This window comes from Diorhabda sublineata, chromosome 1 (assembly GCF_026230105.1).
Source record: "Diorhabda sublineata isolate icDioSubl1.1 chromosome 1, icDioSubl1.1, whole genome shotgun sequence".
Taxonomy (NCBI): Eukaryota; Metazoa; Arthropoda; class Insecta; order Coleoptera; family Chrysomelidae; genus Diorhabda; species Diorhabda sublineata.
In genome coordinates, this window is record NC_079474.1 from 43,074,252 (window position 1) to 43,092,281 (window position 18,030).

An 18,030-nucleotide genomic window follows, 5' to 3' on the forward strand; every position below is an offset into this window, starting at 1 on the left:
AGTTTCAAAGGAAAAAGGGGGCTGAAGCAGGGGGATCCCTTATCTACTTCACTTTTTAGCCTCACATAATCATATGGAAAGCGCAAATACAAACATAAATTTCGGTATATTAGAATTAGAAAGAGTTTATAGTAGACTGAATCAAAAACGTTTGGCCTCAGGGTGAATGGCGAAAAAACTAGGAATGAAGAGTCAGGTGGTAAACAGTCCTTTCAGAAAGGAAAACGAGGAATATCATTTTGAAAACGCTGAGCCCTTCGACTATCTAAGAAAATTGGATAGTAAAGAGTCGTAGAAAACAGACTTGAGGATAGTAGACATAAATTAAAGCAAATCTTGAATAATTATGAAGAAATAGCTTTGAAATGCTCACTTTGATCAAAGATAACCATCGTGTTATACCTCGTTTGTTTGGAAATCAACTAAACACAAAGCCAATCTGTAGAAAATGGAAACAAAAAGGAAAATATGGAAATATTGCTATTATAATTGTTAACTGTTAATATAATTGAGTTATATATTTTATAAACAGTTCATATGTAATCATTTCCTTCCATGAAAGCCTCGTCTTATTAGTTTCGTCTTGAAAGTTTTCCAGCTATATATAACTTTTTAATATTTGAGATTAATGTTTAAGCTGCATGATATTTTTCAAACAAGAAACTAAATGTTCCCTGTTTCATTTCCTGTTCATAGAATAGTTGAAAATCATAAAATATTTTGTGTTTAATCTTTAACACGTGAAATACAACACAACACGTGAAATGTCATGTTTACTTAACCCAATAAAATACTAATCATACTTTTGTGTTGACTAGAAACTAAATCTGAGTTATAGTGTGTGAAATTCAGATACCAATATCATTTTAATTAGTTTAATGTCATAATAAACTAATTTCAAATGGGTTCTTTGAAATTTAATGACTTTTTCATTACGTTCAATATCTTCTCAGTTATCCTGAGTAAAATTCAGATACCAACATCATTGTTATTAGTTTAAACATATAATATACTTATTTCAGATGAGTTCTTTGAATATTATAGACATTTCCATCTCGTTGAATATCTTCAACTAAATCTGAGTTATTATGTACAGAACTCGGATACCAACATCATTTTTAATAAATTTTTAAGTAATTTCCATCCCGTTAAATAGCCTTCTCGATTAGATTCATTGGCGGAATATATATGTGATTCTTAAATAATATTAATAGATGCTAATAATTTTTTAGGCACTAGCAAGCAGTTATAGGTTTGGAAAACCTAGGTATCAACACTGAACACAAGTTTTTCCTTGATGTAGAATGAAATCTTTTGGTTTATCCTCTTCGATTTAGGTTAGGTTAGGTTAGGTTAGCCAATTTCGTTACTAATTTTATTTAAAGGGAGAGTAGATTGAAATTAGAAGATCATATAGTTTGTTATTTGTTAATTAACATGAATTTTACAATTGATCGAGATTACCTCTTTTCTATTAAGGTTAATCAGATAGCTTTTGTTAGTTTAATCAGTTACTAATTTCTTCGAAAGCACAAGGAATAATTAGCTAATTATTAGTGAAAAATCAAACACTGTGTGATATTTTTTTTAATTATCATTTAGATCATTGGTTCCTATACTTTTTTGTTTCATAGACCACTGTCAAAATTTCGCTGGATCCGGTGCAGCTACTCATACATTACTACCGATTTCCAAATCTCGAAAAAAAGTGGAGATTAGATATATCTGCTGGAAACTTGCGTTGAGACTGAGTTCCAACGACGAATTAACAGTTTTCGATAAAGGTTATAATTGATTGCTTGATAGGGTTGATTATTTGAATAAAAAATCAACTAATTGTATTGATAGGAGAAGTCAAGAAAACATTTTAGGTATTCACTATTGAAACCAAATAATTTTTTTCACGCCCAACATAGACTATAGAATAAATTTATCTTTAACTGATATTTGTGAACAATGACTTATTCAAAAAGTTTTCTTTGCCACAAGCCAAAGCTCATGATTGGACAACTTCTTTTATTCTTTCCTCTGCCTCGTTGTTCGTAAGGTGTTATTTTTAATTAACACACGTTCGCATACTAAAAAACATCACTTTCAACTAATTTTTTCCACACTCTCACCTGTAGTAAAGACGGTAAAGTATGTTTCCCATATTCCTCCATCATCCCATTAGTTGCGTGCAGTTGTTGTATGTAAGCATTGTGAGTGTTGAAGTAAGCGCTTAGCGATTCAGTTGAAGGATTTGATAAATATGCCAAGTATGCACTTTTGTATTCTTGCCGACACTAAAATGAAAAATTACTAATCATAAAACAAGTCTCTTCATATTCAAATATTTAAATTGTTTTCCACGGAAACCTTGTGTAATATTCATACGCCCATATTTTCATAAAGCACTGACATTAAAATTCCACACGACGTCAAAAAGCAACAAAGTTGATATTATTTATGGAGAAAGTATATGAAGCTGAGGACGGGAAAATAAAACCAACAAAGAGAAACTTACATCAAGTTTTATATTTTTGCCGTGTATAACTATCAACTACTTTTGTAATACGAGGGTGATTTGACAAAAATTTTCAAAGTATGACAAGATCGCTTTTTGTACTTTGACTGTGTTGCTTATGATAAACCATCGAGCATTTTCCAATGAAATTCAATCAAATTGATAATAACAGAATTTAGTATTGAGAATCATAGTTTTAGAATGATAAATAAAATAATGATAAAGAAAGAAGCCAAAAATGAAGGAAGTTTGAACGAAGCGACCAATACCATGAAACGTGGTAACACCGTTGAAAAATGGAATCACCTTTCATTGCCACTGAAATGTATAAACTGTACATTCAGCTACTTTTAACTATATACAAAAAATTTTTAATTTTAAATATGATCACGTACCTTTGCTAGTTTCTCTTCTGTTTTCGCGATGATAGTTTCATAGCTTTCCCTGTGCGAAAACACTTTTCTCGATTGTATCTTTCTATGGAAGGACCTTTCCAACAACGGCCTTGAAACTTGTCTTCCGAGAATCGAAGCGATATCTCCAAGAGCTTGAGAATCTATCTCTACTTCTTGTAGTAGTGTTTCCCACGTGTGAAATAACGAACTAGGACAAGCAGGTCTGTGAAATAACAAAATAAGCTGAATTTCACATTGAGTGGATGTAATTAAAAATAAGTAGTGTATACTGTATACTGCAATTTTTCGAGCAGTAATTAATTGAATAGTGTACTCAAGTTATTGTTTCTAGTTTCATTAGGGCGAAACGTCGATGGAGGCACAAATATCGAGCGTTCTTTGAATCTTAACGGTTGATTAAATATAGATTAAATATTAAATTTTTTCAAGTTAATTGGAGTAGATTATTTACAATTTCATTCGCCAGAATAACTTCTATTTTCATGACTTTGTACTGGAATTTTGACGATTAGTGGAGCTCAATCGTCAGAATAAATAATCAATTTTAAATCGCTACCCTGTAAGTCAATGTTTCAAAAGTACATTGGACATTCTATTTCTATTTAAGCCCAACATTTCATCATCATATTTGCAATTTTTTATTTTTCTTCCTTAATGTATTGACTTTGTCAGAAGAAAATATATTTGTTCTTATTTCAAAAGTGAATTTACATAGGTTCTCAAATTAAATTCTATTTGATTAAAGTCTCATTATCTCCATGTTTGTGCTACGTCGACGAAAGAAACACGCAACAAAAGCTAACAAAAATATTAAATAACTGCGTTATTCATCCCTCACTGTCAATTATATACCTTTCTTCAGCTCGAGCGACATTGTTTATTATTGTATATGACATATCGCAGTACAAACCAAAAAACGAGTATCTAATACTAAAAAAGCAGAAAGAATAGTTTGGGAGGTGGCTTCTATTTTATATGTAACCGTATTAGATAAAGACGATGACATTACAATTATGTTTCACGATAATATTAATTTCATCTCTATGTGCGTTTATTTGTGAGTTTATTTGTTTGTAATTCTCCTTTGTGGCTTATTACTGTTGGTATATCCCACCACTTTAACTGCGCGGAGTGGGTTACTTCGTCAACCTCCGGATTGCCGGTTATGGGTTCAAATCCCGTTCATTCTGTCTCAGATGGTATGAATCAATTCTCCTGTGGTTCTTATCCCTTATCCTTATACCTCTCGCTCCGTATCACATGTCCTAGGTATGTTGAATACTCGGAATTTCTTCGTAGGTTTTCCTTGCCGTCCATGGAGCTCTCAAAATTCTTCGGTAGATCTTAACTCAAATGCATCCAATCCATTAATGGTGTCTACTTTTCGATAATGACGTTCATCACAGCTTACAAATATGAGAGGGCTAGATGTGCATTACTCTGGATATTTGCTTGATCTATTTCCAGTAAAAATGTTTCAAGTAACTCAGAATCTGTCTATTACAAGTGAAAAAAGAAGTATTACTGCAAGAAAAATGAAAAAGAACAGAGAGAAACCTAGGAAGACGTGGGACATCAAAGTAACAAAATTACCTGAATTAATGTCGATAAACCATTAAAGATGAGGGATATTGTTAAATTTAGAACAAGTTAAACGATTTTATTCCTTATATTTAAAGTAGAAGAGAGATAAAGTTTTCATGATAAATTGAAACAATAACTGGTTCCTAGCCTATAATGGTTAAACCGGGGTTGATTACCTTTCCTTCCTGAGTTCCCCGTTTCGTTTCCGGAAGTTAGCGACGAGCATTTGAAGCTCTTCCGCGTGATGCTCGTACATCTGGCCCAACTGTTGGGTGAAATCGGAAACTGAAACAAAAATCGTATATTATTTACGCGCTTTCCTAGAGACGTTCGTTAATGTCATCAAATTGTATCAAGATCGTGGTAAGTTATCCGAAAAAAGTTTTGGCAGTAATTAAAATGATAAATGAAAATGATTTTTTTCAAATTGTAAAAATTATTGATAGAATGATTTATTAATTCATCAACAGATTTGGTTATATTTGAACGTAATTTCATCAATTTTGAAATATAATATCAAAATTATAAAGCAACTAACGACGTAATCAAATTTTATACAGTAGAGAAGCTTCATTCGCAGCAATCAGCAAGTATAGTTAAAATGCTACCAACTAGGAATTGGTAATAATATGATAATTAACTCGAAATCATTTTGCAATAGCATCTTGGTTCTCTAGAGCTGGAGAATCCTTAAAGCGTCACTGATATCTGATCCCAGGATTTTCCTTCTTGTGACAATTCTAGAGAAAATGTATCCGGTTATCTGAATAAGTACTCGTAAGTTCGTATTGGATCTGTTATGATAGACTTTCGCGTGTTCTGTGGTTAAGCTAACCAATTTTAACAAGCTGCATCTGAATCTTCTTCTCCTACAGTACTAGGGGCTCCTTAGACTCCTGCTAATGATTCCCACTGTAGGTTTCGGATCTGTCGTCGGCAATTTAATAACCGCTAGCTCTTTTGTATCCAGTGATTCTTAGTAGTTCTATCACTCTTTTGCCAGTATCAGTCACTTACTTTAAGAAGTATATACCATAATTCTTCTTCTTTCTTCTAGGTCTAAAGTCTGTTCCTTCTTCGATATCTTTTCTCATCCAGTAATACCCTTTCGTTAATATTATCTACGTCTGATGTTTTACCTTCTCTCTCGGTCTAATAGTGATTGATCCGCCTGAGTATTTTTATTAATGAGAGAGAGTTGTTTAGCTTTTGATGTTTTTGATGTATTTATAGGCTTTGTAAATTCGTGACTTTGTTTCTTGTCTTAGTTGTTTGTTCCGCCATATCACGTTCTGACGACATCCCGTGACCTTATTTACTCCAGCTACTCGTCTTTTTACCTTGTCTTCTGTCTCTGGCTATGTCAATTCCAAGGTACATGACTATATGGGTTCTATTGATGTTCTCATGGATATAGTTTGGTCAGTCGAGTTTTCCTGTTTTCCTGTGAGAGATATTTAAAAATATTTCATCTACATTTTTGGCACATATCGGTATAGCACAGCATTTTGATTTCTTTTTCCATTTCACTTTCTCTTTTCTCTCTTTTCACCCATTCCGTAATCTTTTCCTAGCCTTCCATTATTAAGTGTCCATGACATGGGACTAAGCAAGTCTCTCATTGAATTTTTCTTTCGAATTTTCAACATCTTTTAATAAATCTTTTTGTATAAATGATTCCAATTCAAAATTTATAAAAACTCTCTCTATAAGAAAGTTATTCAATGCAAATATACCAAAAATCAAGGATATTTTCTGAAGAAAAGATATTTGTAAGTGAATATTCTCCCTGATGCGACTAAAAGCTTTGTTATTTCCTTTAAATTCGAGAGGGAATCGGCTGCTACTTTGTTGATATCCTGCTAGAGCTAGACAGCTGTAATCAGAAGATTGCACGTTTCATCAATCAAACTATGTAATGTTATGTAGTCCCATCTTTCACGCTTTTATAAATTCAAAATGAGTTTCCCTCAGCAATTTTTATTATAGTATTCTTTTTCAATGTTCTGAGGAACGAGTATATATTTATATAAAATTACAATTTATAGAAAGAGCGACATTTTATAATAAATTTATCTCAAGATAACATTTAGATAATTAAAATTTTTTTCAGTAACTTACTTGTTACTGAAGTATTACATATAAATTGAAACTAGAGTGTAGCAACTCTAATATATTTACGAGCTTTAGAATATGTGTTCATTGTACTAAATAATAATCTTAATATTCCTATCAAGCAACAATTTGATTATTGCTTTTTGAAATCGTTGAATTATTCAATATTTCATAAAAAAATCAACGACATTTGAAACGCCGCATTTCTTAACTAATTGATTTCGATTAAATCTAAATTCTGTTTTCTTTTTTTTCCAACATGATTCCTAGGCATTGAAAAGTACTTCTATTAGCTCTTCCTCAACCCTGATTTCAATTTTTTTCTTCTACATTCTTTACTATCATAGCTATAGTTTTCTCCTAGTCCATTTTCTTTTTGTTTTTCTGTCAGTTTTCAGTTCTTGTTGTTCAAATTTGTCTATTATGATCATTATATCAGCTTCAGAGGCGCATTCCTATATATTAATGTCCTCTAATTGTCGGAATCCAATATGAAGTGGTTAACTTTTCTTTTTTGCACTTCTAATTAATTCTTCTATGAAAGCTATGCCTCCTTGTGGTACTTCTGCTTGTGTTGTGAAGGTCTCTGAGTTCATGTTTCTACTTATTTATACCTTATTTTTCGTGTCGTTGTTCAAGCATTTAACTTTAACTTTAACTTGCTGCTAACAGTTCTTTTTTGCAGTTGCTCTCATACTTTTAAAAATGGTCCAGTATTACAATGATTACACTTATTTTTGTTTATATAATCAACTGACATAAAAATAGTACAAGTTGCAGTATTCGAAGTAAATATTTTCGAAGGCCATTCGAAATATTGAAATTATCTTTTATCTCTTTATTTGTATCCTATAGACTAAATAAAATATACTGCTAGCAAACAGAAAAAGTAAAAGAACATTATCGATAATATCTTTGTTAAGAAATGTTTAATATCAAATGACTTTATAAGAAAATTTTTAGATTGATGTAGGAGTTTCTCTGAATTTAATAAAGTTTGATGTATCACGTTCCATTTATACGTTCATGAAAATATATACCAATGTAACGTTTGGTGTGAGGAGAATTCTGAGAATTTCATGAAAAAGAAAGGGTGAAAAACTTGGATACACCTTCCTAATAATTAAATGAATGAACACAAAATGAACTAATCTTAAATAAAACAACAAAAAAAGGTTCAGTGTATAATAAATTAAATAAAAAGTAATGAAATTTGTATTAACTGCGTTACTCGAAGAGCACAACAAATAAAAATCAGTTATAAATTGAAAACAGACTTCATATACAAGGCGGAATTTTAAACTTCAAACGTCACTTTAAGCCATAGATTTCGTTTTTCTCCACGATGGCTTTACCGGACAAACTTCAGTTTATACGTTACCGGCGATCAGGGCGTAGTTTAAGCTTCAGTTTAACACAAAACGGAGCATCCAAACATAAATTTTTCAAATTGTTCACATTTTTGAGTTTTGGTACAATGATTTAAGATTTACACTTTATATTTGAGGAATTCGACGACGATGGTGAAGAAATTATCAATATTGACAATGCGTCGAGAAAAGAAAAAGTTATTCGTCCTAAAGCAAATCTTTTAATTGTCTCATTTATTTTCCCAATTTGTAGTGGTTTTATCGAAAACATGATAGTTTCTGTTATTTTCATCATTAACTTTTCTTGCTAACTCCTAAACTTTTTCTTTCGTTTTCCAAGTTACTGCATCACTTTTTTTGAATCCGACTGTTTCTTCGTATTTCTCCACAAGGTTAGCTAAAAGCACTGATGCACCTCCAGACAAATTGCAAGATCTTTTCTGTTGTTTGTTCTCTTTTGTTTATACAGCTTTCTTAAGCAATTCAACTTTAAAACATATGTAGTAAACATTTTACTTATATTTCCGTGTTAGTGACAACAAAGAGTAAAATTTCTATTCAACTGTGACTTTTAAAATAGTTTAATCTCCAGTCTTACGCTAAGTTGTCAAATTATCCCTTAAGTGCTGCGACTTATCTACGAAAAGTCGGGATGGTTGCAACCCTCAACTGATTTCCAAGTTTAATGGAGTGATGGTACACCGGTTGGGTCATTGGTTATCGCTTAACTCCAATTTGATAGCTGAAGAAAATTGTGAATAGTGTCACTACAATTTTAATCTTAAGTTAACCTTTGATAGAAGACCTACCAATTAGAATAAACACTTAGATTTTATTGAGCTTTTTAAATGAAGTGTCTGCAAGGTCTACAGCTAATTTCTACAAAAACTTGAACGTAATAATAAAACAGGCTATTGAGCCACAATGTGTAAATTATGGAATATGAAAAATATTTGAGGAAAATAGCCAAAGAAAATAGATGAATAAATATTATTTTAGATGAAATTTATATTTGTGAAGAAAATATTCCGTTTCGAAATTGATTGATGCATTCGATGTAACGTTTATTAACAATGAAATTTTGAAACTGTGGTGATATTCATGCTGGCCCTACATTTAATCTATGCCAACACTCACAATTACACTTTCTGAGGCGCGTTTCGATAACCAAGTTACCAAGGTGAAATACGTTAAGAGATTTTGTATTCAATCGATAGGGATACACAGTAACACATCAAACTATATAAATTGATAGGTACACAAGTTTCTAATATATTATTTGGGTAATATCATCATTCATAGAATGATTAATAGCATCATATTAACATAAAATTGGATAATGTCAAAGTATGGAATAGGGCGTCTCAACTTTCTCAAGATTAATGATGTTGCTATTCTATTTTCCAATTCCACTGGTCCCAACATCACGTTATAAATTTCCATTCGTAATAGGATCACTTTTGAAAGCAATAAATATTTCGAGATACCACCAAGGTAACTACCAAATATTGTACGTGATAAAGATTTATATTATGATTTTGTCACATATTTTTACGTTATAAATCTAAAATTAGAAGGAAAACTGGGCTTAAAACGTACGCTCCTTCACATCAATATTCTTGTTAGTTTCACTAAATTTTCATCATATCACCAAAACGTACCAAGCTGTTAATTAACAGACAAAGACAGTCAATTATATGAGAAAGTAATATGAAGAAAGTTTATACAAAGATTACTTATTCATTCCAATCAAATGTGGAAAACAAACTGAACTAAATTTATTGTTATTATTTATTATTGAATTTGCCAGGAGATATTTCTGAAATGTAATGGTTTTGTCAGTGAGTTTTCTCAGGCAATCTCAATATTTGAATAGTTCCATATAGTCGTAAATAAGATAAATTGATCACAGAGAAAACAGAATTATTTCCAAGTATTGCGAAAATAAAACGAATCTAACATTTCTAAATGGAAATGATATTTTTATGTATTTCGAGGTACTCGCAAAAGTATATTATAAAATGTATTCAAGGGAATGGTGAGCATTGTGAATGCCTGTTGTGGTCGAGCGGGATAATATTCAGTTTGTTTACCATTTAGCTTCATCAATCATGAAATTGGTTCCAAGAACTTCATCAATTTATACTTTCAAATTTGGACAAATTATTATTACTGATAATGTATCATGAGATTACGATTACGATCCAGAAATAGAGTGATGGTCTTCAGTTTGCAATAATACATTGAATTCGGATCGAAATAATGACTGCTGAATGTTCTCTGATTATGAAGATGTGCAACAAGAACTACTTCAAGGATTCACACGGTCACGTTGCGTGATGGTGTTAGATGAAACTAGTGGTGATTGGCTGGATATTACCCTGGAGTATTCATCGCATTTTGTGCAATAATATTTGAAAAAACATAACATCTTTCTAGCTTACGAATTGGCGCGACTTAGCTTCCTATTATTTTTGGCTCTATGTTAGTTAGAAAACGTCGTTTAAATAATACTGGTTGGATTACAAAAGACAATTGAAACTACTGTGAGGAATACACTTAAGGATATCAAGAATACTTAGAGGACTGCTTCGGGAAGTGGAAAATGCACCAGGGATATATATTATCAAATGGGGATTACCAAAGTATGATATTCCTTCAGATATCTCATATTAATTGATTCCTTTTTAAGGATTATGGATAAATATCTTGCTTATTCATCGCAGTGTAAGAAAATCCAGCTTTTATGAACACGCGTGGTTAGAAAACCTTAATGTGCTCTTATACTTTGATGTACAATCATTTGTATGGATTGGTTATGATCACAGAGAGGAAACTTGATAATATATTCTAGATATTTCGAAATTTTCAAAAACGCAATAATAATTGAATAAATCGATTAAATTTGTGGTACATTTTTCAAATTTGTTGTGTTTAAAATTGCTTTTTGATACTTTCATTATTCAAGTGCTATTTCGATATTTGTTAGTGAATAGTGAATAAAGTATACCGAATTCTATCTGGTTATATTCCAAAAATATAAATCCAATTCGTGTATCTGTTAGAGCATAGACTCCCTTTTACTCAGATTTGCTTCTTTAATTGTCATCTGCAGCTCTTCTATAGACATAACATGATATATCATGACATCACCACCAACGGGTAAATCACCGCCATCTCTAAACCTCAGTTCGGAGCTGCAAACAGTCTGGCTTTCTCCAGATAAAATCCTTTCCTTTATATTATCATATAGAAGTCTAGAGTTGTTCTTACTCCATAAATGCCAACTCAGTTCACCTGTTGTCTCTGAAGACGATAACTTGGTTATCGAAACGCGCGTCAGACGGTTTGTAGTGGTGGTATATTGTATACGCTGCTTAGCTACCTCTACACCAGCATAATTACAATGTCTGAGCTGTGTTTCGATAACCAAGCTATTGTCTTCAGACACTAGGTTTATCTCAAGGTGATACTTCAGTTATCCAAATGCACATCAGATAGTGTAATTGTGAGTGTAAATTGCTGAATTTTGTTTCATTCTTTTTTATCGGTAAATATGAATCGTAAGTCAAGCATTTGTAGCATGTTACATTTTTCTTCAAACATTTTAAATATTCCCTTGTTTACGTATTGTAGCTCAGTAGTCACTTCGGATTTATTTATTCTAACAAAAGTTTTTGAAGAAATTAATTTGTTATCGAGCTCCCACTCCATTCAAGGAATTCAATATAACCTCGAAATTGAAAAAAAAATGGTAGTGGGTGGTTGTTTGACATCCCTCCCATCCCCAGCAAGAATTACTACTTCAGATCATGCGACCCATCAACGCGAGCCTTGAATCTCTGATACAGGGATGGAGAGAGATTCAAGGTTCGCGTTGGCAGAATCGTATGCACACACATTTAGAATGCGTATGAAGCTCTTTCAACTTTTTCTTCTTCATTTGTGAATTTAGTTTCGTAAGAAGAACGATGAAGCTCACTTTAATGTTGAACATTGTACCCATGATTTATCAAGGCCTAGAATCGACCTGTCTGTTGAAAAATTGGAAGTTGCTAATGAGACACTATTTATGATTATTTCCGTGTCAAATAACGAAAATTTTATTGCGACCATAAATAACATGTAATTTTTTGACCCATAAAAAAAGTACATATACGATGGCGAAAATTTAACTGCCTCATTTGCATCTCGCAGCCTTGGCATCGTCTCGGTCACGGATAATAAACTCTAAGAAAATGTCTGCTATATAATGTATTAAGATATTTGTTTTCGGCCATATTTTCTGAAAAAATATAACTTTCATCTAGAGCAATAAATTTCACTTTCTATTTTACGATATTATGAAACTCGTCCAAAGCAGAATTGAGAATAAAGAAAATTTCTACAAGAGAAAACATACAACTAGTAAAAAAAGCGAGTAACGTCATCTAGAGACAGATTCACAAACACTTGAAGTATAACCATATAAATTGTACAAATAAAAAGGTTAAATATAAAATATAAGCAAATATAAGCAAAATCTAGTTCTAACGGAAATAATAATGTCTGGTGATTACAAAATATAAAAAAACGTAAAACAAAGTTTAGTTGATTGTAACATTATTAGGATTATAGACTATGTATTAAAATTATAAATTACCAACTATAGAACTAGAAAATATGAAATAGTTACAACTGGGAAAATTGTAGAAACATATAAAATAGGAAAGAAAGTGAAAGAAGCTCTGTTTCTTCGCATCTCTTGTTTTTATGATTCTGGAGCCGAGAATTGTTAATAAATGAAGAAAATTGGTTCCTGATTTTTTTATTTTCTTCAGCATTATATGGTTAAGTTGATTTTAAATATTATGTAACCCTTCATATTTAAAAATCTTATTAAAAATTAGTAATGTTCAAATAACATTTATTAACTCAATTATTTTTAATATAAATGAAATACAAATTATATCAAATATAGTTAATTCATATTAAACTTAAATAGAAACAAAATCTCATGCCACCGAATCAAATATATTAGAGCTTGCCGTATAAATGTACAGGATATATCTGCAATGGGTATAAAAATCATTATATTATATACCACTGGTAGTTGAATTTAATTTTCTTGTAATTCTACTACAAGTTTTTTCATAATCAATACTTTGCTAGAATACAGAAATACAATCCAAATGCTGGGAATATGGAGATTTAATTTCTCTTCAACTATCGGTGTCAATCATTTGGAATATAAAGAGCGGTATCTTGTTTTTGTCTTGTGTCATTGTCAAACTTGTTCAGTTTGTTTTATAATCTAATCATGAATCGCCTTACGAACGAACAACGCTTGCAAATTATTGAATTTTTCTATCAAAATTCATGCTCGGTTATGAGAGTGCATCGTGCACTTCTTCCAATTTATGGGCAGTTTGATCGGCCTACTGAGGGAACTATTCAGAAGCTTGTGAATAAATTTCGAACCCAGGTCACATTATTAGACACTGAACTACTAACATGCAGACACTGTTTGGTGTGGATTATAGACCGGTGGTACCATGGGACCGTACTTCTTCAAAAGTGACGATGGCCGGAAAGTTATTGTGAATGGCGAGCGCTACAGTGTGATGAGTGACAATTTATTTTGCCCAAAATAACCAAATTGAGAGCCGCATTCGGTGAACAGTTCATCTCACATTTGGAGCCCATCAATGGGCTACCTAGATCGAATGATTTAACGCCTTTGGACTATTTCTTGTAGGTCTATGTTAAGGCTAATGTCCATAGGGATAAACTAGCAACTGGAAGCAATTATTGAAGCAACATTCATCTTCATCTTCAAAGATTTCATCAAGTTTTTCAAATTTATTTCCAAATACTAGATATTAGGACGTTTGTCTTTAGCTATTTTTACCGACAAATATGAGTATAACTTTCATTTCGAAGCAATGAACTTCATTTTCCATTTTAGGATATCATGAAACTTGTTTAATATGGCGAATGTTGAATTGAGAATAAAGAATATAGATTTATAACCAATTGAAAAACTACAATATCAGGCCAATAAAACTGTGTGAATGTCACAAATCTTAATACTGTTAAATTAGAAACATTAGTGGTTACATATATATTGAACACAAATAAAAACATCAGATTGAACTGTAGTATATTTCTACTAATTGTTGAAGAATAAAAATTAATTTTTCTTGCGCCTGTCGTGAAATTTCAACTTCCTAAATATGATAAATGACAACTTCAGTTCGAATAAACTTCATCACGTACTTCGGAAGTTGGCAAACATTCAAAACCAACTTGTTGAGTTTCCTATCACGTGTTCTATGGACCTTACTTCAATCTATATTGTAATCCCAACATATGCCAGTGGTCGTGACGCTTTAATGATGCGATTGTTATAGCCATACATCAATGGGTAGGATCTACAGCTTTTTATGGTCCTGTTAATACTCGAATTTATAGCTTTCTAAAAGCTGCTATTATGGATCGTTAAGACGAGTTGTTCAATATTTACAGATAATATGACGTTAAAACAAGTGCTATTTGATAATGTTTGTTTTGAATTGATTATATAATATCGGTTAGCGATAAGGTAATTTCGGTTTTGGATTATAAAATAACATACTTTTTTTATTAACAAAGAACAATTAAATATTCTGTTCAATGATCATTTGTCATATATCTTTCAGCTTCATGATTCCGCGCTCATAAAATTTCTGTTCCTTATCTGAACCAGGTGCGATTGAAGGTCATCGTCATTTGTTAAAGTTTGACCATTCAAATAATTCTGCAAACGTCGAAAGAAATGGTAATCAGATGGTGTATAGGGGATGTGGCATTACTTCCCAGCTAAGCTCCAATAGTTTTTTATGAGATGCCAAAGATGCGTGAGGCCTGATGGAATACTAAACCTTTCCGATTTGACAATTCTGGCCGTTTTTCTTTGATGTTGCATCCAGTTTCATTAATTGTTCACAGTAAATATCAGATTTGATTATTTGGTTTCTTGGAAGCAGCTATGAAAAAACAACATCTTTATGACAGCATGAGCTTTTATTGTTATTTTTCAGCTTTCGAAGTGGTTTGTGCTGGTTCGTGCACGGTTGTCTTCGAACTATGTTACTCTACAGGACCCATAATTCATCACCAGTGATTATTCTTTCCAAGAAAGGACTCATTTCATTTCATATTGCAAATGATGATTCTTTGTGTTAAATGAATTTCTTCCAATTTGAGAGGTACCCAAATATCAAGACATTTCAAGTGTTTTCCAATTGTGAGCGCTACATGTAGCCTCTTCGCAGCCTCTCGAACGGTTATATGACAATCCTCTTCAATTATGACTTTGACTTTAACTTCAGTAGGCCGGTCAAGACGTGGCTCATCTTTGTGGAAAACTCTCCAGAACCAATTCTGACACGCGCGCTCTGTTAAGCAATCAGCACCTTAATCTTCACATATTTATTGGTGAGCCTCAGCAGCTTTCTTTCCTTTACAGAAATAAAAATCAACGCACAACTAATAATAGCCTTGATAAATATCACACACAATTTTTGCTTCTAAAGTTACGTAAATTTTTTTACGTATTTTTGTTACTAAATCATTTTGAGTCCATTATGATCGGTTAGTTAGACTGCTAAAAACTGCTTATGTCACACGAACATTGTGATTCTTATTTGTTTTGATGTACTTTCATTCACAAAATAAAAAATATTTCGTGAATCTCTTTTGGGACAATGAAGTTGCATTTGATAATTTATATTATTTATTTCAGGCATTTTTTATATATTTATCTTTACTAATAACACCATAAAATCAGAGCCCTATGAATAAAGTATGTTTACGGTAAAATTTATATGCCACCCTGTATCGAATTCAGTTCTTTTAAGGTAGATCAGATGAAAAGAACAGGCGGAACCTTAAACAAAAGATATATACAATACCTTCGAGAGATAAGCGAAAAATTGATTTTCCTGTGAAAATTACAAATTCTCTAAAGTTTGTAATCAAAGGCTTTGTAGTTGAAAGATACTAAATTGGGACTGAGATACGTGCTCTAACATCCTATCAAGGGCTTTACTCAATGAATTATAATATTGTTACTTCAAGTTTGATTGCAGGCAATCGAAACTTTCTTAAAAAAAAACAAATTTATTCAGGATATTCTATTTAGCCAGAATAAAGAGAAAGGAGCTAACAGGTGAACGAATAATCCTCACAATTCACTAATTCTCCATTATTTGTTTCCTTGTCATACAAAATGATACAATGAAAAGGAAACTAGAAAGTCAGAGAATAGCAAGAAGTCATACAACAATGTCCTGAAATGTGAATATTTATATAGGGAATTGATGCAAAAAATTCGGAAGTGAATAGATGATGTGAAAATATTGTATGACATTGCAACGCGTTAAAATTTATGGTTTAGGTGATATGTAGATTATTAGACCTCGTTGTACATGCAAAGAATTATTCGAATTTTGAAAAAAATTATTTTAAAATGTGATTATTTATTGAATAGACTTAAAGGAAGCATTAAAAAGCAATAAAACATTTCTTGGAAAACTGATAAATGAATAAACATTAGTACTACATACAACAGAGATTGATATTGTATGCTGACCTTGATATTTTAGGAAGTGTCCTACCAAAAAAAAATAGCGGTCAACGATAGGTCAACAATGAACTTTACAAATACCAGCTTTAGAGCAAAATGCTTTAGATGCAGTTGATGCTTATCCGACAAAATGTCACTACAATTTAACGTGTCAATGATAACTATTCTCCAGGTGCAGCTTCTTTACCCCTTTCACATCCAGAAAGGGAGTATCCAACCACATCATGGAAGTACAAGATTATCCAGCAAAACTGGTCTATGCTCGTGGTTCCTAGATAAACACCGAGTTGATAATACATTTGTTGGAAAAGTACCATTGACTGATGAAGCTGGTTTCGCCCAAGAAGGTCTTATTAACTCCCATAGTTTACATTCAATGGGAGATGAAAATCCTCAATGTTCTGATTTTGCAGCTTCAAAAGCGTATAACTCAGAATCGAATTACAATTATAATGCAATTTCAGTAAGTTTCTTGGAAAATTGAGAATATTTACTAATATTAGGTATGATTTTACAATCTTTGATTATAAACCTTACACGGTTAGAAATTATACTGCTTTTATTTTTGAACGAAAATCTTTTCAAAATTCTTAACATTTGGATTAATTGTTTTATTGTAAAATTATAAAAAAAATCTTTCATTTGACACTATGGAAACACAGGTTAGATGGCGCTAGTCACGGCGTCTGCATTTATGCTTGAGTCTAGAATACTTAAGCCTCTTTAGTATGTTTTTAATTTAGATTTTAAATAAATATTGAACTGAAAAAAATCACAACGATATCATCCTATCTGAAACATTATAGCTTGTTAGGAAATGATAGTTTTTTTTATTGTAAAGTAAATTATTAAGAATATTTTGTTTCTCGAACTGAGTGTAGTTCAATTGAGTTCAATTATCGAAGAAATTTTAAATTGACTTCCCATAAATGATGTGTATTACATTATGAATCGATCAATGTAATGCACTTGTTCCCAAATCCTAGTAAGGACTTAAAACGTTTTATTAGATGACTGCCGGCTATACATAATACTAATTAACTTCGAGGGATTTCTTATGAAGTTCAAGAGATCATATTTTGTGATACTGTATCTCAAATGTCGATTTGAGAAATATAATGAACAAAAACATAAATTTGAAAGTTTATTAGTGGTAACATTGCAATATGAACTACCTTCAAATAATTTAATTCACTTCCTATTAATAGAATTCAAATTCTCCAGTATTTTATAAGGGATGTCATATTAGTAGTTCAAGTTCAGGCCCCCAGTCGACGTCAATTTGGTTATAACAATTAAAATTGTCGTGATCAATTTGAAAATATGTGATCTGTGATTATAATATTAGAAAATGGGATAAAAGTAACTATGGGGTGTAATTGCGCCCAGTTTGTTCTTTTAAGGGTTGATGATAAATATTTAAATATAAGG

At 31.7% G+C, this 18,030-nt stretch overlaps 1 protein-coding gene across 12 annotated transcripts in view; it reads right to left on the bottom strand.

Moving 5' to 3' along the window:
• The window catches only part of LOC130443898 (uncharacterized), a 208,569-nt gene that overhangs the window by 116,304 nt on the left and 74,235 nt on the right, over positions 1–18,030 (bottom strand). For all 12 annotated transcript variants that reach the window (XM_056778788.1, XM_056778796.1, XM_056778805.1 and 9 more), the window contains 3 exons: positions 4,683–4,791; positions 2,902–3,124; positions 2,121–2,285 (listed from right to left, as the gene is read on the bottom strand). In XM_056778788.1, coding sequence (XP_056634766.1) covers positions 2,121–2,285; positions 2,902–3,124; positions 4,683–4,791 — 497 coding nt within the window. The remainder of the gene's footprint in view (positions 1–2,120; positions 2,286–2,901; positions 3,125–4,682; positions 4,792–18,030) is intronic.